Below are 21,670 nucleotides of genomic sequence, written 5' to 3'. Positions count from 1 at the left end.
TCAAGCTGCCTGGCTGCCAGGCGCCATCTTGGTTGGCAGTTAATTTGCATATCACCCTGATTAGCCAATGGGAAGGGTAGCGGAGGTATGGCTAATTACCATGTTTCTCTATTATTAGATAGGATTCTTGTATGTGTCCTGACCATGGACACTGCTCTAACCAACTAAGCTCCTGGGCCAGGTGCCATCTTTTAAATTTTCACATCATCTTGAATTATGTTTCAAGAATCACGTTCCTATCCTGAAATGCATTAGTCATTTCCTTTAAGGGGCCTCTGGGAAAGTTCCAGAACTATTTTGGCTGGAGTGACATTATGAATAAGTGGCTTTTGTGTCTATCTAGATATTTTGTTAACCATACATCTTGGAACTGTTTTTTAAGTTCTTTTTACAGATGTTATGGAGGCACTAAAAGTTATTTTTTACCTTATGAGAAATATAAAGTGCTCTAGAAAGGTAGACTCAATGTAGTGAACCTTCATCATTTAAAGGTCAAAACAGGGGAATAAGATCAGCGGAGTGTATGTGTTAGGTGAGTTGTTGTGATAACATGGGGAAGACAGTCCTGGAGGCAGGGAGACCCTTGTGAAGTCTGACTTCATGCCTCAGGTAAGCCAGCCAAGGCCCCAGTAGTGCCGTGACAGTGGGATGGAGGTAAGAGCTCTGACTTGGTGATGGACCTGATTGTGAGAGAGAAAGGCTAGAACGAGGCCTGGTGTACAGCTGCTGATGGCAGTGCTGTAAGAAATTATTCGTGAGCATTCACTAGGAGCTTTGTATGTGTGTTGATTCACTTCATCCCAATCATAGCTCTGTGAGGTGGGAACTTTATTCTGATTTTACACTTGAGGAAACTGAGGCTCAGAGAATTCCAAAACTTCTCTAGATCAGCCAGCCTCTCCTTGGAGAGTGGGGATGCAGCCTCAAGCATTCTGTCCTCAGAATCTAGCCTTTCAGCTGTTACACTGTGCTGCTCCTGAGTCTGGTGGGAACATTGGGAGGGGAAGGGGGCAATGGCTGGTATAGATAGATGGAACTGGCCTACAGGCAGTGGGAGTTTGGATGTGCAGCTCGGACAAGCAGTTCAGGGTGGCCTCTTCCCCCCATGGGTGGGACAATGGGAAGAAGAGCCCTTGAAGGAAATGGGAGGATCAATCAGGAAGGTAATAGGAGATGGGAGAGTGGGTCTGGGAAAGCCCCAGGAGGGGAGGCCTTGCCCTGCAGGCCCTCTGGCACCAGCTTCAGCTGTTCAGCCATTAACCCTCTGCTAGAACAGAGATCAGTGAGCAAGGTGGTGACTAGAAAGTTCCTGCCCAGTTTAGGTCTTCTTGTGACATCAGCTGCCATGGATGAGTCAGACTTGTGTGGGTGCGTGTTCGCCTGCGTGCATGTGTGTGCGTGCATGTGCATGAGTGCATGTGTTTGGTGGCAGTCTTGTTGGAGAAAGGTTGTGGGTGAACAGTCTTGGCCTGCACGTTACATGGCTCCATTCCTCTCTCTAATCACTAAGGTTTTAACACACATGTTATAAGAACCTCCAGAAGTGGTCTGGGTATTGATAGCTCTAGTTCCCTTTCTTCTACTCTTGAGGCCGAGAACCATAGCATCTTTACTATAGACATTTTTGCCACCTAACTATTTGGCCATAAGGCAGTTTTGCCATAAAAAAGGTAAAATAACTGGTTGACATGTTTTGTTTTGGTTGGTTTGGTTTCTTTTTTGTTTAGTTGGTTTATTTCTCCATTAACAAAGAACTTAAATATAGTGGTGGTTAAAATAGCATTTCTTCCAGATGACGATGATTTGCCCCGAGAGATAGTTGGTTTCTTATTTTGGAACACACAACATTGGGTAGAGAAAGAGAGTTGAACCCACATTTCCCATAGGACAAAGACAAGTGCTCAGGTACAAGCCACAGAATAAAATCAGGTATTGGTGCAGTGCCTGATTTTATTCTGTGGCTTGTACCTGATGAACCTGCACACATTTTAAAGGTGTAGTCAAATGGCCCTGGCTGGTGCGCTCAGCGGTTAAAGCACTGGCCCACACACCAGTGTCACGGGTTTGATTCCCGGTGAAGGGCACGTACCTGAGTTACAGGTTCCCTCCCTGCCCTCTGGACGGGGCGCATGTGGGAGGCAATCAGTTGATGTATGTCTCTCACATCAATGTTTCTCTCTCTCCCCTCCTCCCTCCCTCTCTCCCTCCCTCCCTCCCACTCTTTTTGAAAGAGCAATGGAAAGAATGACCTCAGATTAGGATTCACACACACACACACACACACACACACACACACACACACACACACAAAGGTAGTCAAATATTTTATATTTCACAATACATATTTTTAATGTTATTCCTTTTTAATGTCCCTCTTTTGTCATGATTTTGTGTTTTTTTATGGTAAAATTGCCTAATGTCCAATTAGTTATGCAGTGAATGTTTATGGCAAAAATGCTACAGTGAAAGTACCTGAAACTGTTCTCACTGTCCCCCCTACCTTGACTCTAAGAGCAGTCCTGGAAGTAAGCGGGCATTTAACCTTCACTTTCCTTATTGGGGAAACAGACCCCAAGGTTCAGGAACTTGGTCCCCGCTAGAAAAGAGTAGAGACTGGATTGGAGCCCATGGCCAGACGCCACCTACCCTGAATGCAGCCTCTGGCTTAAACCTGTTGTTGGGATTATTGTCTAGGGCACCGGGACCAAGAGATCCCAGGCCAGCCCCCAAGAAGCAGGGTCTGGAGAGTGTTCTCTCAGCCTGGACTATGTTTATGGGTTTGGGAGTGTGGATTCAGGCACGGCTGCAGTGAGCTGAGTACTTAGACACGGGATTGTGCAGGTAGGTTTACAAACAAGTGGCCATACTGTTGGACTGTGCCCCTCTGCACTGGCGGAGGAGGTCCACAGAGGAACCACCTCCAGGCCAGGCCAGGAGCGACAGCCTCAGGTGACAGCTTCACTGGCTGTGGCATGGCTGGACCTCTCTTTTGGGGAGTAGGCGATGCTGGGGCTAGGTTCCCATCCTGTGAGGGAGGAGGTGTATCTACATTTTATGCTGCTGCAACCTGCCCAGGACCAGTCATCCAGGGAGGAGAGGTGCTGGGCTTGAACCCTGATTGGTAAGGCCAGAGCCAGAGGAGGATAAGCTTAGACCTGAGCTGGTCACTGGACGAAGGCCAATCTTTGGTGCCAGAAAGGGGTGTTCACACATCTGCCTGTGTAAAGGCCTGAAATCTCGGGGGCTCTGACAGATCAGATGAGCGGAGGAAAAGCTGTGGCTCTCTGAGCTGTTACAGTTATTTGGGGATGTTAGGACTTTGGATGGCTGTCCTGAGCCCTTGCTGTTGGGGAAGATACGATGGTCCGTCTTGGTGTCCCCTGACCATTCTGTCCACCACATGCTGCTTTCCCACTCTTCCACAAGAAGGCAGACCTCTGCAGGCTTCTAAGTGGAGACCTGTGTCTGCACCTTGAATTCAAGAGAATGGGTCCTGTCTTGAAGAGGGCAGGAGCGTTGTTCATGTGTGGCCTCTTGGGGATGGTGATGGTGGCCCCAGGGGTAGAGGCCACAGTGGCTGGCATGATGGATCCTAAGGCCCTCTGATTGCCTCTGGAGTGGGCAGCTCTGTCGGCCTTGCTAGGTGGGAAAGTAGGGCTCAGCAGGTCCAGGATCTCCACTTCCTCCCCCAGGCTGTGCCCAGCTCCCTAGCCAGATTCTGAGCATCCAGAATGCCACACTCAGGGAGGTACTTAAAGAGAAGCCCAGAGCTCCCCTCAGGAGGAGGTGCTTTGCGCTAGACTGAGGACCGGAGGGATTGGGGAAGTGGTGCTGTGGACGGCAGAATAGGCTGAGAGGGTGGCAGGAATAGCCACTCCAATAGGAGGTCATGCTGTGTTCCAGGAGGTGTTGGACCCTCAGGGATGCTCAAGGAGCAGTGTGGGATGAGGGTCAGTTAAGAGGCGGGTAGGACAGGTGGAACACCTGGCTGAGGAGTGAGGCCTCCCCCTGCAGGCACCAGGAAGTATGACAAGAATGGACATCCATCTCAGCTGGGCTGCCTGCTATAGCTCCCTCCCCCTGTGGACATGCCACCCAGGGCCGAAGGACTATTTAAGCCTCAGCTGAGGTTACCAGAAGAGGAAGCCATGGCTTGGGACTTGTGCTGCTCTAGAGGAGCAGTCACCTGGGCCATGGGGACACCTTTGTTGAGGAGTAGGCTCAGGGTCAGCTTTCCTGCTTGCCCACCCCAGCAATGGCACTGAAGCCACTTAGACCAGCGGTTGCCAACCTTTCGGACCTCACAGACTACCAGTGGTCCACGGACCACCGGTTGGCGACCGCTGACCGCAGCCCAGTTAGGGTACAGAAAGCATACAGTGCTCCCTAGAGGCAGTGACTGGGAGCTAAAGGGGTGTGCAGGGAGAACATGGGGAGGTTTGTGAGCTTGAGAGTCCCTCCATGTTTCCGTAACTTGGCTGCACCCTTCCATGTTGCCCTTCTGCTCTTTCTCCGTGCCTGGCATGGGGAGACGCCACCCGGAACTGCTCAGGAGGCTTCCTAGGGTGGCACTGTGCCCTACGTCCTCCTGAAGCAAACGGCCTCACCCTCCTGCATGCTCGGGGTGCAAGCTGATCAGTTGCTTGGATAGACACCTGTGGAACTTGGGGCCAGGACTCCAATGAGCCAGGCATCTCACTGGCTTGCCTGGAGCTTTGCCCTGCCAGCCTGGATAGGTCCTGGCAGCCTCGAGCCTCCAGATTCTCCAGGGAGACCAGTGGGTCCTGATGGCCGTTCACAGTGCTACCTGGACTCAGCTGGGGTTTGTGGACATCACGCACCAATCGACTCCTCCTAATGTTTCTCCCCTCTGCATGTCTGATCTCGCACCCCGTGTAGGCATGACGAGTATTCTGATGTCAGCCATCGGACTCCCTGTGTGTCTTAGCCGCGCACCCCAGCCTGCCAGTCCTCCCGCCTCCTGTCTGGCCTCTAAAAGTCACAGCTCAGTTAAGAGATTGAGGAAAATGTCCATGAAAGGTAGTTTCTGCTCACAAATACTCTCTGGCCTCTGCTCAGCCGCCTCCAAGTCTTGCTGCCTCTGACTTCCGCATCAGTCGCTCTTCTCTGACTCCCATGGCCCTTCTCCGCTTCCTTCACCTGCTGGGACGTGGGCTCCGAGCCCTTCTCCCTGCCGTCCCAGAGTTCAGGTCCTGTCTCCCTGGCACAGATGGCAAGTGGCCTGTTTTTATGGACTGTGACTTTGTAAACACAGGTGTGGGGTGAGGCCTGCTCCAGGATGAGGGATAACTCTGTCCGTTCCCTGGGGCCAGTGTGTGTCTCAGGAAAGGCCCCCAGACCTGTCTGCCCCCCCGGATGGGTCTACTTCACAAGGGTCCCCATGACCACTGCCCTGCCCATCACCCTGCTGGGGAAGAAGTGGTTTCAGAACCACTGTGAGTTTTAACAAGATTTGGGTGAGAAGTTCTAAACCTGTCATTTCTAAAGCCGTTTGTGGCTCCAGCTCCATCATGGGGCCAGGGGAGCATGGACTGCTGAGAGCCAGTGACCTTCGGGATGATGTGAGCAGGGAGCACAGCTCTGGCTCAGCCAGTCCTGGGTTTTGTCTTGGTTCCAGCACTCACCAGCTTTGTGATCTCACACAAGTGTCTCCTCCATTCATGAGCCGATGCCTCCTACTTAGCAGATTGGTTGTGGGAGGAGTAGACGGTATACACAGGAAGCACCTGGCACATAGTGGGATGGCAGCTCTGATCATGTCCACCGCCTGTCTAACAGGCACCCCTAGGACAGATGAAAGGCCCAGGGAGGGGGCAGGGCTTTACCTACCCAGCCCCACCCCACTCCCCCCCTCACCCCCAGCAGTCCACGCAGGCTCAGGTCCTGACTCCAGTCCAGTTCTTCCTCTCCCTGGAGGTGGAGACAGACAGGTCGGTGGGCAGGGCAGGCCAGCAGCTTTCCGAGGCACTCGGGTTTGCCTGAAAGAACACTTAGGCTCTTGGCAGACCTGGCCTTCTTGGGCTCAGATGTCCCTTTCGTGGGGTTGGCTGGCTCCCTTGGAGAAATGTGGCTCGTGGAAAGCTGCCTTCAGTTAGAGAGGCTGCCTGGGTCAGGGCGGGTAGGTGGGGGATGGGAGGCTGAGCTGCGCCTCACCAGAAGCGGCCAGTGACTAGTCCTGGTGGATGGGCTCCTAAGTTCGTCTGGAGACTGGCCTGTAGCCACCAGGTTTTTCTGCGAGGCTCCTCCCAAATCTGAACAGTCTCCGATTCCAGGACAGCCACCCAGTGTTGGTGGTCATTGTGCTTTGGCCTGGCTTTCTCACCAGAGTCAGGTCCTTGAAGTTTGTGAGTGTCTGTGCATGTATGGGTATGTATGGGAGGAGAGGGGGCTTATTGGTATGTGTGTGTGGGGGCGTGTAGAGTATGGTATTCTTTTGCCTGCAGCTGCCTTTCAGGTAATAACAGCTAATGCCTTTGTAGTTGTCAGCTTTGGTCGGTATTAGGTCTCCACTTTTTAGACGAGGTAACTGAGACTCAGGTAGCATTATTTGGTCCCAGCACAAGAGCCAGACATTGCCTGACCCCAGCCTATCTGCTCCCCTCACAACTGTCACCTGGCCTCTGGTGTAGAGGGAGCTCAGCGTTTGAAGCCTCAGGCTTGTAAGTCTTTGCAGCCACAAACTGATGGCCATGAGCTTGGGTTCAAGCCACAGCCCTTTGGTGTTGGAGGCTAGGAGCTCCCCAGTGACCTTGAGGCAGGATGAGGAGCCCTGCAGGACTGTGTTCCCAAGTTGCCCTGGTCTCCCTGGCCCCTCCTCTCTGCTCTCGCACAGGCTTTGCTACCGTTCTCTCTGGTTCTGCCGCTGTCTGTCTGGATAAGCCCCCCTGGCTGTATGGATTCCCTCCTGTCCTTGGGTGAGGCCTGTTGGTACAGGGTCAGTGGTGCAGGGCTCCCCTCCCAGCCTCTTGCACATGTGCACAGAGGAATGGGAGGTTTTGAGAGGAGCGGGCGGCCAGGACACCCTTCCTGCTGCATATCTTGGCTGCTTCCCAGATCACTCGCCTTAGGAACCGAGTAGGTGTGTCACTAAGATTCCACAGTCCGAGGACAGACTCGAGAAGACTTGGCAACTTATTGTGACAGTGTCAGTGTGGCCGTCGTCTGCAGTCAGCGTGCACACAGACGCTCACACGGGGTAGGCACCCGCTACACACTAGCCTCATAAAACTTCTCTTACCGAGACTTTATTACAAGAATAATGAAACTGGAGTGAAATAACACTGCCAGCACACGCTCCAGAATAATTTGTACTAAAAACTGCTGTTTGACTTTTCCGCATGTCCTCCAAGGAGCCTGGGTCTGGTTTCCGGACCGAATGTGCACAGGGACCTGAGGGCTGTGACCAGCTGCTGTCTCTGCTCCTCTTCCTCTGCCTCCGGGGCTCCTGGGGCTGGGCTCCCAGTGCGTGGGCCTGGATAGGGCTCAGCCAGCAGAGTGTTGTGCGCCTGACTCCAGGTCTCCCCTCTTGCATGCTGATGTTCCTCTCAGCCCTCCTGACCCCTCCTGGCAGCTTGGACTTCTCCCTTGTCCTCCTTTCTCTGTGGTTTCAGCATCTCCAGTTCTTACTCCTTGGGACACAGCTGATGTTCTCTTCTCTTCTAGGAGGGACTCCAAAGCCAGAGCCCGAGCAGGTGATAAGAAACTATACTGAAGAGTTGAAGACAGCCCCAGATGAGGTAGGTGCACAGGAGCCGGGCTGCTTGTCGTTTTGTTTGGAAACATGGGGCAGCTCCAGACAAGAAGGCCGCCAACCTGGTCTGTGCTAGAAGGGCACCTCCGATGCCTGCACCATGCCCTGGGCACTTGGGGCTAATCTCCCAGCCTCCCTGTGAGGCAGGCCTTACCAAGATGAGGCGGCTGTAGCTTTTGAAACTTAGATTTCAATCTTAGCTTTGTCACAAACAAGTGTGATCCTGAGCAAAGCTCCTCGCTTGCTGTACCGGGCTCTGTGTAGTCCTGTGCCATCCTGGGGGTTGGGAGTCCTGGAGACAAGGAATGGGAGAGCCTGCCCCACTCCCTGAGGGCTGACGCTGGTGTACAAGGGAAGTGGCCTTGTCCAGATAGCAGTCCTACCCCTTGGCTGTGGGAGAGCAGGTCAGGGTTCCTGTAATTAACAGGGCCTGCCAGACCGTTAAAGCGTCAGTAGGACCCCAACCTCTCTCTGCTGAGCCACATTGAGGGGCCATGAGTGCCACTTGTCTCTGACTTGATGGAGAGTCCTGAGAATCTGGAGGAAGTGGGCTAAATGTCAGTCCTTCCGGTACAGAACCGAGGACTCTTCACTGGCCTGTTTCCCCTGCAAGTCGAGTACGTGAGAAACATACGGTTGGTAAAGGTTTAGACAGAAGCCTGAAAGGCATCCTTGTGTCCCCCATCCTCCCTCCAGTCCTCTCTGTTCCCACTTCACAGCACTAATTTTTCTTTCTTTTTGCCTTTGTGCTAAAAACCTGCTGAAAACCCCTCCACGAGGCCTGATATATAAGACAAAGCCCCGACTCCTGAGCATGATTAGAAGTTTCTAGGATCTGATCCTCACCTGTCTTGTCTCATCTACACCTTGTTCACCCTGCCCCCTATAGGTGCTTCCACCCCTCCCAGACTATACGCTGGTTCATGCCTCAGATCATTCTCTCCCCTGTAGCCGGAACGTCCATTCCCGCTCTTACCCATCCAACAAGTTCCCCTTTTCCTTGTAAACCCAGCTTGGAGGGCCTCTCCTGTTTTCTTCTCTATCTGGCTGTTCCTGCTGCTGTGTTGGCCTCTGCTTCTGTTCCTGCACTGGCCCCTGGCTCAGTGCTGCCTGTCCTTTCTCCTACTATGGTAAGCCCCCGAGGGCACAGATCCCCGTGACTCATCTGTTCCCAGCGTCTGGAACAAATGACTGTTGAATTGACTTTGACTGTAACTCTGGCAGGTCAGCAGATGAAGGCCTTTTCCTACAAGTCTCGCCTCTGGGTGCAGTGTCTCTTTTGGCGAACGTTCCCTGTGTTGGTCCCCCTCCAGGACTGCATCATCTGTATGGAGAAACTGTCCATGGTGTCTGGGTACAGTGACGTGACCAACAGCATGTCCATTGTACCAGTGGCTGTGGGCCGCCTCACCAAGTGTAGCCATGCCTTCCATCTGCTCTGCCTGCTGGCCATGTACTGCAATGGAAATAAGGTGCCTACATGCTGACTAAGGGTGGGGGCCAGGGGTGACCTGTCCCGGTCATGCTGCATCTGAGCGGGTGACTGTAGCTGCCTTGTGAAGGACCTGGGGTGTGCTCAGAGGCAGCCCCTTCCCTGCAACAGGATGGGGTTGGGGGCTGGGGGTGGCGGGTGATGTCTGGCTGCTCTTCCTTCAGTGGCGTTTAGCCAGAATGGACAGAGGTTGGGAGGACTGGGAGAACTGAGACATGTGGCAGACCTTCAGGCGTGGCTTGGCCTTTCTCCTCAGTATCCCTGTGTATCCTGTACCAGTAGGGTGCCAGCACCAACAGCTAATGAGTCACAGGGTTTCTTGCTTGACTTGAAATGTGAATAGACTGTGGGGACTTTTGTTCATAAACCTGATTTTTCTACCTGATGCCAGTCTCCTTTAATGAAAATTATATAACGAGTTTCTGGTACAAAACTTGTCTTTCTAAGGAAGCTGTTGGAATCAAGTTTCTGTGTGAGGAGGCTGCCTGGGAGTTGGGCCACCTGCCCAGACCCGATGTGTGATATCAGCCGACCTGCCCCCCTGCAGGCCTCCTTCCCTTCTAGATGGTGGGTGGCTGTGCCTAGGTGCTCCCTCGGGGCCTCCAGCTCAGTGTGTGGCGTTCTGCCTTGTCTCAGGATGGAAGTTTACAGTGTCCTTCCTGCAAAACCATCTACGGAGAGAAAACTGGGACCCAGCCTCGGGGAAAGATGGAGGTGTTCAGCTTCCAGGTATCCCTCCCTGGCCACGAGGACTGCGGGACAATACTCATAGTTTACAACATTCCTCATGGCATTCAGGTAAGGACCCTGGCAAAGAGGAGCCTCCTGGGATCTGCCTGGAATCAGCCCTCTCCCAGCAGTCTGTCCCCTGTCGCTGTGGGGATGTCCAGGTTGCCAAGTTCAGGCCTCCAGGAACCAGGAGGCACTAGTGCAGGGGATTACAGCAAGCTCTTAGGAAGCGAAGATGGCCCTCAGCTCCTTCCTGAGATAGGGAAGGCTTCCTGGAGGCAGAGACGTCTTAGCTGGATCTGTACTTGGCAGAAGGTCAAGTGTATAAGCAGGAAGAACACTTGTGTTGAGGGGCAGGACCCTCTTGGGGCCACAGGACAGGACGGGGAGGTGCCAGCAGTGAAGACTGATGGAGAGACCGGCTCAGTAGCCAGATGAGGCTGGGTTGGGAGTAGCAGGGCTGAGTCTCGATGTCAGAAACAAGACAAAGATCCTAGCAGAAGGCGGCAGGATCCCAGTGGAGACCCAGATAGGAGCACTGGCCCCTCAGGCCTCCTTCCGTGGGCCAGGGTTGATCTCAGAGCCTGGGGCAGTTTGGAAAGATGCAGGGCAGTGGGGACCAGGAGACCGAGGGGGTCCATCGCTCTATTTTGTTTAATCATGTGCTCTTCCCTGGTTGCCTTCTACTTCTTCTCCTTGGCTGAGAGTGAAATTTTAAAGCATTCTAGACAGGGTTGGAACCATAGGGCCAGAGGGAAACTTGTTGCTATACATGACGCGTCACTGTGTGGCAGAGGACAGGAGCAAGGGCTGTGCAGACCACACTCCTGTGCAGACCACGGCCACTGTCTCAGGGCCCTGCTCCAGCCACCTCTAGAGTGAAGACTGGAGGGGCCTATGTGCTGGAGTGAGGGTGTCCTGAAGGCTGGCAGATGCGCTGTCCAGTCCAGAGAGCCCCGTGCCTGGAGGATTGCCGAAGGAAGTAGGAGCCTCCGTCCAGCCTCTGAGGGTTCTGTTCTCATCAGGGAAATAGAAGAAGTTAGGAGTGTCTGGTGCCAGGCGGAGTAGCATGCATTCAGGGAGGGCAGCCATGTTCACGTTGGGTCTTCTAGGGGCAGGATTTGAGAGAGGCGGCCATTTATTTGGCCACTTGAGCTAAGGAACAGCCCCCAGCCAGGAGGGTAAAGGGGCGAGGCTGGGCCTTGCATGTTTTGTGCAGCTCTAGTGGGTGAGCCCCTCTCGGAGCACCCCCACTCCCTTGTCTGTGTTCCTCCTGCAGGGCCCTGAGCACCCCAACCCCGGGAAGCCGTTTACTGCCAGAGGGTTTCCCCGCCAGTGCTACCTTCCCGACAATGCCCAGGGCCGCAAGGTAAAGCCCCATGCCACCCTTGGGAAGGGCCGCCTGCTGGCAGGCCTGTGCCAAGTGCTGGTCCAGTGCAAGGCCACTCCCTTCCCAGGAACCCTGCTGTGGGCTGGGCATCCTCAAGGTGCCGGGAGTACCGGGTCGTACTTTCCTGGGGCGTGGGGAGGAGAGACTGTCTTCGAGCAGCCTAGTGGGCCAGGTTGTGCCTCTGCACTGATACCCGAGGTAGGACTTTCCTTGCCTGTGGGAGACAGAACAGCTAGTGTGACAGCTTTGAGATGGGAACAGGCTGGGCAGATGTGAGGAGCCTGAAGGAGGACCAAGTGGGTGAGGGGGAGTGAGGTGCACAAGGAGTGAAGGTGGTTGCTGGCCTGTGGGACTGGGGCTCTAAGCACTGCATGATGCCATGAGGTGAGGGTGTGTCAGAAGAGCTGTAGAAGCTGCAGATTTTAGGTTTGAGAAAGCTGTCTCTGCTGCTGTGAGAGGATGGACTCCAGGTGGCTGTGTGTGGAGAGCAGCAGGAACGGGAGAGAGCAGGGAGCCTGGACTCGATGAGGAGGGACAGAAGGAAGCTCATCCAGGATGTACTTGGAAGTAGGGACTAATCAGGTGTCGGGCTGAGGAAATGGCAGCACTGTCTGAGGTGGGAGGGCCAAGACTTGAGTCATGGAAGTGCTCAGTGTGAGGTCCATTGGGCTGTCAGAACAGCAGTTGGCATTCCAGAGGGGTCAGGGTTAGCGCTAAAAGCTGGGGACCCCCGCAGATGGGATTTCATCTGGGACTGTGGATGACACCACTTAAGGTGGCAACAGAACAGAATGGAGAGGAGAAAGGGCCCAGCTCCCAGGGACCCTGCTGGTGGTTAATGGCACATGTTGAATGAACCAGGGTCCTAGCATGCAGCACCGACACAGCCCACAGCTGACATTGGTGGGTGGCTGGTGCTGCTGACCTCATCCTTACTACTGGGGCAAATTAGGGGAGGGCAGTGGGTGCTCCCACCTGTCTCCTGGCAAACTCTTCCCCAGGGTGGAAAAACCTGTGAAGGCCAGCGCTTATTCACCCTTCCTTCCCCCTCACTTCCTCTTCCTTCTCTTCCTCCTCCTCCTGGGGCAGGTCCTAGAGCTGCTGAAGGTGGCCTGGAAGAGGCGACTTATCTTCACGGTGGGGACGTCCAGCACCACAGGCGAGACGGACACGGTGGTGTGGAACGAGATCCATCACAAGACAGAGATGGACCGCAACGTGACGGGCCATGGCTACCCCGACCCCAACTACCTGCAGAATGTGCTGGCTGAGCTGGCTGCCCAGGGAGTGACCGAGGACTGCCTGGAGCAGCAGTGACCACCAGCTGGCAGCCAGCCGCCCATCCCCACTGCCGGCTGGGCTGCTCTTGAGATGGACCGGCAGGAAGGTGCTTTCCGCAGGAGCTGGCATGTTTATCGGGGGGGTGGGCATTTTCCACTGAAGCTGGGGCCTCTCCTGTTTGCCTTTCCTCCTTCCTCTTCCCCTCCAGGCCTGGATTTGCATGGGAATCTGCAAGCCTGGGGAGTTGTACTTGTGGGGGCTTAAGATGCAGCTACCTCAGTGCTGGGGGCCTGGCATGGGCTGAGGAGAGACTGCCCCACCCCTAGCCAGGGGCAGGCATGGGTCTGGGTCAGCTTCTCATACCTCAGATGTTCTGTTTGCAATAAATGTCCAATAGCCAAAGTCAGCAGGCCCTAGTGTGTTTGTCAGTGGAGACGATGTGTGTGTATACGTGCGCACGCGTGCATGTGCATACGAGATGTATGAAGGCCCGCGCACACGTGTCCTGCTGGAAAGGACCTTATGGGCTGCCCATGCAGCTCCCATTTCCTAAATGAAGGAACAGGCTGCAGTGAGCCAGAGAGCCCATGCACTGACCTGTGCTGCTTCCCCAACCCCCACTCTGGTCCTTGCACTGTGGAGTCCAGCAACTCTGAGCCCACCATCCTGTTACCTCCCCAAGTTCTGGGGAGCACTGCTCACAGGAGGCAGGTGCTGCTGTCTCCATTTTACAGATGGTGAAACTGAGGTTCAAGGATATAGTGACTGGCCCAAGGTCCCAGCTAGTGGTAGAGCCAGAGCTGGAATCCGGGACAGGATTGGTCTGATATCATCCTCAAAGTCAATCCTTCTGAACCCTCTCAGAAAGAGGATCAAATACTCTCAGACTCGCTGTCTGCCGGGGGTGGGATGGAGTGCTTGTGGCCTGAGCCTGGAGGCGCACACAGCCGCACTTGGGCCAGGGCCAATTTTGCCTTTGTGGATCCTTCCTTTATAAGAAAAATGTTAGCCTTGGCCAGGTGGAGTGTCGTCCTATACACCAAAATCTTGTGGGTTTGATTCCCAGTCGAGGGACTTACTTAGGTTGTGGGTTTCTCCCTCTAAAATCAATAAAACCGTATCCTTGGGTGAGGATTAAAAGAAGAAGAAAAATTGTGCCCGACTGGCATGGCTCAATGGTTGAGCATCAACCTTGAACCTATTCCCAGTCGGGGCACATGCCTGGATTGTGGGCTCGATCCCCAGTGTGGGGTGTGCAGGAGGCAGCCAATCAATGATTCTCTGTCATCATTGATGTTTCTATCTCTCCCTCTCCCTTTCTCTCTGAAATCAATAAAAATGTGTTTAAAAAAAGAAGAAAAGTTAAATTCTGTTTTATGATGTGTTGATATAAAGATGAAAATATGTTTGAGCATTTTCTTCCATTTAGAAGTTTATTTTGTTCCCTTCTGATTTTAAAAGAAACTAGGACTTTTCCTGGGCCCCTGAATGTATTGTGGGCCCTGGGCACTGCCCATGAGCCTAATGGGGAGCTGGTCCTAGGGAGGGCAGGGAGGCCTGGCTGCCCCCCAACCTGTTTAGTTCCACAGTGAGACCCACTCCACAGGCTCACAGGGCTCGGGAGCTGGGTGGGCACCTGCGTGCCGCTGCCCTCTTGACTCCCACCATTAAAGTATAATGAGAATCCGAATGGGAGAACATGTTTGCAAATCATCTATCTGATAAGGGTCTAGTACCCAGACTGTATAAGGAACTCAACAAGAAGAAAAATACCCTTTTTTAAAAAGAAAAAAAAAGCCAAGGACTTTTCTCCAAAGAAGATATGCAGATGGCTGACAGGCACATGAAAAATGTTCAGTGTCATCAGGGAAACAAAACCACAAAGGGATACCATGTCATGCCCAATGAGAATGGTTATTACAAAGAAAAGGGAAAACAGCAAATGTTGGTGAGGACGTGGAGAAACCGGAGCCCTTTGCTGCTGGTGGATGTGAAATGCAGTTGCTTTGGCGAACGGTTGGGCAGTTCCTCAGAAAGTGGTTGCCATATGACTCAGCCATCCCGCTCCTAGGTTCACATCCAAGCACTGAAAACATGTCCAAACCAAAGCTTGTTCACGAGTGTTCCTAGCAGCATTATTCATAACAGCCAAAAGGTGGGGGAAACCCAACTGCTCAGCTGATGAATGGCTAAACTAAATGTGGTCTGTCCATACCGTGGAATGATCCTTAGCCATAAAAATGAAGGACTGACCTACGGCAGCATGGATGAACCTTGAAAACATGATACCAAGTGAAAGCCAGACATGAGAGGCCGCATCCTGTGTGATTTCATTATGTGAAATGTCCGGAATAGGCAAATCCAGACAGAAAGTGGGAGTGGTTCCCCGAGGGGAGGGCGGGGGAGTGACTTTTCATGGGTACTGTGTTTCTTCTTGAAATGAAAAATTTCTGGAATTAATGTTGATTGCACAACCTTGTTAATATACTAAAAGCCAGTTAGCTGTGCACTTTAAAAGGGTGAATTTTATAATGTACTAGCCGCCCAGTACACAAAATTCATGCACATTAAAGGGGAATTAATTAGAGGAAATATTTTAATATTGCTATTTGCCCTTTCTTTATAATAGAAGTGTCAGAGATGAAAGAAAAGAAAATCTTCCTCCTGTCAGAGTCTGGGGCACACCACACTGGGGCACACCATGCACCAGAGTCAAGTCCCTGCCCACCCACGTGCACCTCAAAATTGCACAAGACCCAGACCCGGCCAGCCCCACCCCCATCAAGTCCCGCCGGGCAGGGGTGCAGCCTCAGGTCCCCTGGCCCAGTGCCAGGCAGGGGGTGCAGCCTGAGGTTCCCCATCAAGCCCTGCTGGGCAGGGGGTGCACCCTCAGATCCCCTGGCCTGGTACCAGGCGGGGGGCACAGCCTCAGGTCCCCCGGCCCAGCACTGGGGCGGGAGGTGCAGCCTGAGGTTCCCCGTCAAGCCCCGCTGGTCTGGGGGCGTGGCCAGGTCTCCCGTCAAACCCCGCCGGGCAGGGGATGTGGCCTGAAGTCACCCTTCAAGCCCCGCTGGGCCAGGGGCACAGCCTCAGGTCCCTGCTGATCGCTCCTTAAGGCTCATTACGAGAACCCTGCCTTCACTGTGGGCGCAGCCGTCTTGTGATGGCATGGCGGAATGAGGGTCAATTTGCATATTACCTATTTATTATATAGGATGGATTATATATTAGTAAAAAAATAGATATGGTTTATATATTTACAGTTGTGAGTGAGCAAAGCAGTTTATTCTTGTATTAACTATTGATGAACAACTGTAAACCTACTTTTGCCCCACCCATGTATGTAGTGAGAACCAAAGGGAATAATGTAAGTGGGGGCTTGTCAGCTGTCAAGGGCTCTACACACCTTTCTCTAAGTTCTTCCCTCGGACAAGGGAACTGAAGAACCAGGAAGGATGTGGCCCCAGGAGGGAGGGCGCGGCACAAGATGGCTGCAGGGCCAGGCGGGCTGTGATGAGGTTGGAGCTGGACAGGTTGGAGCTGCCCCAGGCTTGCTCCTGGGTGGGGATGGAAGGACAGAGGTTGTCTCCTGGTACCTGGGGTGCAGGAATCTCAGGCATGTGGCCCTGAGCCCAAGGTTCCAGAGATTGGTGTTCCTCCCCAGGGTTGGGAGGCTGGGTGGGGCCTAAATGCAGACATGGGGCTCTGAGCTCCAGTGGCCTCTCCCTCAGCCCTGGCCTGCCCCACACTAGTGCCCTGCCCAGGCCCCTCCCTGTGGGGGACTGGGCTGAGGGGAGGGGCTGGGTGCGTTCATATTTTCAGGTCTTTCCAGCCCTTGACCAGCCTGGCAGCCTGACTAACCAGCTTCTCCAGGCCTAGGTGTTGGGGGAGGGGCGCGGCAGGCGGCAGCCAGCCCAGCCCCAGGCTGTGGCTGTGGTAGAAGGTGGCGGTCATGGGGCTCCCCCAGAGGCAGCCTCACTCACGGCTGCTGTGCCTCTTGGTGGCGCTGGTCTGGCCCCAGCCCTGCACGAGCCTCGGTGAGTGGGGGTCCAGGGATTGGGTGCACCTGCCCAGACCCAAGGGGCTGGGGCACCTGCTGTGTGATTGGACCCTGGGAGCCCACATCCTCTAACTGGGAGAGGCAGCCCCAGGACCCTCACTCAGACCCAAGGGGCTGGGGCACCTGCTGGTGTGATTGGACCCTGGGAGCCCACATCCTCTAACTGGGAGAGGCAGCCCCAGGGCAGGGCGCCCCAGGACCCTCACACCTCTCTCCATGGCCACAGAGCTGATCCCCTACACGCCGCAGATAACACCCGGGGACCTGGAAGGGAAGGTGACGGCCACCACGTTCTCCCTGGAGCAGCCGCGCTGTGTGCTGGACGGTCATGCCAGGGCTGCCGACACGGTCTGGCTGGTGGTGGCCTTTAGCAACGGTGCGTCCCAGTGCAGGTGTGGGCCTGGGGTGAGCGGTGGGGCTGAGGAAAGCTGCGGGTCTGGGAGCCCCTCACTGTGATGTTCCACAACTGGGTGTGGATTGGGAGCTGGGCTGTATGGAGAGGGGCCTCTGAGAGGGTGACAAGCCCTGCTTTGTGTCACAGGGGCCCTCTGGGTGCTGAAGGGCCAGGGCTGTAGGCCTTGGACCCAGCCAGGGATTGTGGCGAGGAAGGCCTGGCTTCACTCGCTGACCAGCCCCATCGGTCTGTCCCTCCCTTCCACAGCCTCCAGGGACTTCCAGAACCCCAAGACACTGGCTGAGATCCCCGCTTTCCCACAGCTGCTGACCGACGGCCACTACATGACGCTGCCCCTGTCCCTGGACCAGCTGCCCTGCGAGGATCCCGTGGGTGACATCCCTGTGCTGCGGGTGGGCAATGACCCTGGCTGCCTGGCTGACCTCCACCAGCCGTCCTACTGCAACACCCCCCTCCCTGGCCCCGGGCCTTACAGGTGGGTCTCTCTGCCTGGAGCCTGGGGTGGGGCCTGGGAGAGGAGAGGTTTCGGGGACCAGGGTTGCCCTCCCTGGCCTTTCCCCAGGCCCCATCCTGGCTACAGGCCTCGCAGGCCCTTTCCATTCACAAACCTTGGCTTCTTCCTCGGGACCAGCCGTCCTACTGCAACACCCCCCTCCCTGGCCCCGGGCCTTACAGGTGGGTCTCTCTGCCTGGAGCCTGGGGTGGGGCCTGGGAGAGGAGAGGTTTCGGGGACCAGGGTTGCCCTCCCTGGCCTTTCCCCAGGCCCCATCCTGGCTGCAGGCCTCGCAGGCCCTTTCTATTCACAAACCTTGGCTTCTTCCTCGGGGGTTGGGGTGGAGGGGTGGGGGAGAGCAGCACTCATCACAGCTGGGGCAGGCAGAATTCCAGCTTCCGGGTGGGCCCAGGGGGAAGATGTGGCACCAGAGCTGGTGGGGTGGGGTGGGGTGGGGTGGCAGGGCTGCACTCCCGGGCCCACTGTTTCTCCCCTGGGTAGATCTGGTGGGAGAGTAAGCACAGGGCTGAGTTCAGACCCAGTGTGGCACCAGAGCTGGTGGGGTGGGGTGGGGTAGGGTGGGGTGGCAGGGCTGCACTCCTGGGCCCACTGTTTCTCCCCTGGATAGATCTGGTGGGAGAGTAAGCACAGGGCCGAGTTCAGGCCCCGTCAGTGGGTATGAGCTGGGGAAGCAAAGGAAGAGGCACAGAAGTGCCCAGTGGCTTGCCAAGGTCAGGTTAGAGCCGGGGTAGCAAAGCAGGTGTCCAGACGTGGGCTCCCCGGGCCACAGGATGAGGCCAGGTGTCCTCAGGGAGGCCAAGTCCAACTGGGAGAACCGTTCGCAGGGGGGCAGGGAAGGTGGTTGCTGTGCGCTGGGCCAGCATCTCCATCCGCCTCCCTCTGCCCTCTCACCCAGCCCTGCCAGGTCCACCTCCCCCACCCAGGCCCACTCCCTGGCTTGGCCTCCATCCCTGGCAGCCACCAGAGCCAGCTTCCCTCAGTGCCAGCCTGTCTGAGTCTCTTTTTAAAAATGTTTTTATTGATTTCAGAGAGAGAAAGGGAGAAGGAGAGAAGGCTAGAAACATCAATGATGAGAATCATTGATAGGCTGCCTCCTGCACACCCCCTACTGGGGATTGAGCCTGAAACCTGGGCATGTACCTTGACTGGGAATCGAACCATGACCTCCTGGTTCATAGGCCGATACTCAACCACTGAGCCACACTGGCTGGGCTGCCCAAGCCTCTTGATGCTTAGAAACCTCCCAGAGTTCCCCAGCCCCTCAAAGACACGACCTCCTCTGCACGGCCTTGGTGCCCTCAGTGCCAGCTGCCCTTCTCTGTGATCCTGGACTCTGCGTGCACCCTCAACACACCCCTCCCTCTCTAGGCCTTTATCTGGGGTGCTTGCCCCTATTGGGGGGGCTTCCATGGCTTCAGAGACTCCATGGGCCAGCACTTCTCCCCTGGGAGGCCTATAGCCCCAGCCCGTACTCCCCGCAGAGCCAAGGCTCACAGCCTGGCCCAGAAGAGCTGCCTTGAGTCTGGCTGTGTTGGGCGCCCGGCCTAGGGCAGTTGAGGCTCTGAGCCTCACCCCTCCTCCTCTCCCCAGGGTGAAGTTCCTCCTGATGGACGCTGGGGGCTCACCCCAGGCCGAGACCAGGTGGTCTGGCCCCATCACTCTCCACCAAGGTACGCTGGGGAGGGGGTGTCCTGGCTCCAGTCTGTCCCTTACACTCGGTGAAATGGTCGTGCTCAGCTGCCCCCTCCACCTCCCGCTGCCGTGGGACTGGGTGCCCGGTGGCAGTGTTCAAATCCGGCGAACCCTCCACACAGACACCGGTGCTGGGGGTGAGGCACCGGCTCTGTCCAGCCCCACGTGTTTGCCACTCTTGGGTGCCCAGGCCCCAGCTCAGTCATGGGCAGCAGCAGCCTTCCCCTCCTATGGGAGCCAGCCCGGGCCCAGCATTGCTGGGTGAGAAGAAGGGCCAAAGCGAGGAGGGCAGTCCGTCAGGGCCACGGGTCTGGGAGGCTTCCCTCAGCAGGGCCCCAGGAAGCCAGCATGAGTCACCAGGCCGAGGACACTGCTTGTGTGAAGACCAGATGTCCGGTGTGCGCGATGCCTGGGAGATGGGCTGCAGGAGCCGGGGATGGGGCGGGCGCTTGTTGTATGCCAGGCTCCAGGGAGCAGGGCAGCCACACGGTCAGTCTTCAGGTCTGCCGCTGCTGGGCGTGCCAGGGGCGGGCACATTGGTGGGAACAGCCTAGAAGGTGAGGCTAGGGTGGAGGCTGGAGCGATGGGTGGTCCAGGCTACAGGGCACAGATGCCCTCTGAGATGGACAGATGTCCTTGGAGGAGAGAGCCCAGCCGTGGTATGAGCAGGGGTGAGGGTGACTGCCCTGGGGTCCGAGGGCAGCCTCTGAGCATCGCTGTGTGTGCAGGGAAGTCTCCAGGCTCCATCGACACATGGCCGGGGCGGCGGAGTGGAGACATGATTGTTATCACCTCCATCCTCTCTTCTCTGGCCGGCCTCCTGCTCCTGGCCTTCCTGGCTGCCTCCACTGTGCGCTTGTGAGTGGTGACACTCCCAGGGCCCCTTCCTACCTGGAACCCCTCCCCTGCCCCTGCCCCCTGAGCCTGGAAAACCTCCCTGACCCTGTGGTTTTGAGCTGGGAAGTCTCCCTGGAAGGGCTGTGCAGAGAATTCCCACCTGAGTCTCTCCCCTGGGCGGTCAGAGAGGTGGTCCAGCAGCTCTTCTAACCACAGGTTCAGAGAAGGGGCCACCTGGCTCTGTCCCTGTCCATCAGTGTGTCCTTTGCTTTGGCCCTTGTCCTCCTGGGCCTTGGTTTCTCAGTGAACTGACACTGGGGTAATCAGGGTGGCCACCTGGAGGAGGCAGGCCTCCAGCTTGTTCTAGAAGGGAGGGCAGGGAGATCAGAGGCAGCAGGAGGAGGGATGTGGGAGTGGGGAGGAGGCCCTGAAGTGGCAGCCAGCCTCACCCAGCAGTGACACCGCTGCTCCTCCTCTCCCTGTCCAGCTCCAGCCTGTGGTGGCCTGAGGAGGTCCCTGAGCAGCTTCGGATTGGCTCCTTCATGGGCAAGCGCTACATGACCCACCACATCCCGCCCAGTGAAGTGGCCACCCTGCCTGTGGGCTGCGAGCCTGGCCTGGACCCCCTCCCCAGCCTCAGTCCCTAGCCTGGACTCTGTGCCTGGGGCTGGGGCACTGGGCGGGGGTGAGGGGGAGACAAGGGTACAGTGCTCCTTCTCAGCCCTTTCACCCACATGGCCCACCCATCACACTCCCCTCCCTGAAATCCCACCACTAGCTACCGGAATATGGTCCCATTTCCCACCCCTGCCCCCCGCCCTCCCCCTTCTCTCCAGGAACTGAAGTTGTATGCAGGGGAGTTTGGGCGAAGGCTATGGTCAAGCTCTTGCGAGTTGAGGCTGGAGGTACTGTGCAAAGGCCACCCTGACTGGAAGCTGCCAGGCCCCAGGAGCAGGCCTTGCTCTGTCCTGTGCAGGGAGCTGAACTGAGCCCATCACTGAGGCTGTGAGGCCTGAGCCTCCCTGTCCCTCTGTCCCACCTGCCAGTGTCTGGGGCTGCAGTGAAGTCTCCAGAGGCCCCTTCATTGTCCCTGGGCACAGGCCCTTCCTGGGGGTGGCTAGAAGGTCAGACGGGGCGTAGGTGCATGTATGACCATCCGGCCACTGATTTGGGCCACCACTTCCAACCCCCTTGCACACACAGAGGGCTCACACACTGCTCTACGCACTCTCACTCCACAAACATTGTTGAGTGCCTGCTGCATGCCATGCGCAGTGTTAGACAGGGGGCCTCCGGCAAATCTTGGGGAGCTCACTCATTGCTCCGGACCTCAGATGACCTCATGTCCAGGTGTGACCTGTTACTGTTGGGAGGCGGTCTCGCCCTCAGATTGTCACATACCCTGGGGCTCACACTCCCCCCAGACAATCACCCCAATGGTTCTTTGGGTTCCATAACCAGCCCTCACTGGTGGACAGGCTGCATTACC

General features: G+C 56.0%; 2 protein-coding genes across 5 annotated transcripts in view; both read left to right on the top strand.

The window, feature by feature from the left end:
- Positions 1-13,069, top strand: part of DTX2 (deltex 2, E3 ubiquitin ligase) — a 37,837-nt gene extending 24,768 nt beyond the window's left edge. Inside the window, exons 5-10 of one of the 3 annotated variants that reach the window (XM_005879146.2) lie at positions 4,900-5,040; positions 7,684-7,757; positions 9,085-9,243; positions 9,900-10,061; positions 11,272-11,361; positions 12,472-13,069. In XM_005879146.2, coding sequence (XP_005879208.1) covers positions 4,900-5,040; positions 7,684-7,757; positions 9,085-9,243; positions 9,900-10,061; positions 11,272-11,361; positions 12,472-12,699 — 854 coding nt within the window. In that variant the 3' untranslated portion in view covers positions 12,700-13,069. The remainder of the gene's footprint in view (positions 1-4,899; positions 5,041-7,683; positions 7,758-9,084; positions 9,244-9,899; positions 10,062-11,271; positions 11,362-12,471) is intronic. The other 2 variants (XM_005879148.2, XM_005879147.2) reach the window with 2 other exon arrangements.
- A 3,408-nt stretch (positions 13,070-16,477) lies between these two features.
- Positions 16,478-21,664, top strand: LOC102243114 (uroplakin-3b). Of its 2 annotated transcripts, XM_005879145.2 has the most exons (6): positions 16,479-16,700; positions 16,950-17,099; positions 17,385-17,613; positions 19,243-19,322; positions 20,073-20,202; positions 20,669-21,664. In XM_005879145.2, the coding sequence occupies exons 1-6, from the start codon at positions 16,616-16,618 to the stop codon at positions 20,826-20,828; spliced, it is 834 nt and encodes a 277-aa protein (XP_005879207.1). In that variant the 5' UTR covers positions 16,479-16,615; the 3' UTR covers positions 20,829-21,664. The 2 variants fall into 2 exon arrangements, with proteins under 2 accessions (XP_014405649.1, XP_005879207.1); XM_014550163.1 differs by lacking the exon at positions 16,950-17,099 and having other exon boundaries at positions 16,478-16,700.
- Positions 21,665-21,670: the final 6 nt, after the last annotated feature.

The sequence above is a fragment of the Myotis brandtii genome, unplaced genomic scaffold (genome assembly GCF_000412655.1).
Source record: "Myotis brandtii unplaced genomic scaffold, ASM41265v1 scaffold583, whole genome shotgun sequence".
Classification (NCBI taxonomy): Eukaryota; Metazoa; Chordata; class Mammalia; order Chiroptera; family Vespertilionidae; genus Myotis; species Myotis brandtii.
This window is presented reverse-complemented; position numbering and strand designations above follow the sequence as displayed.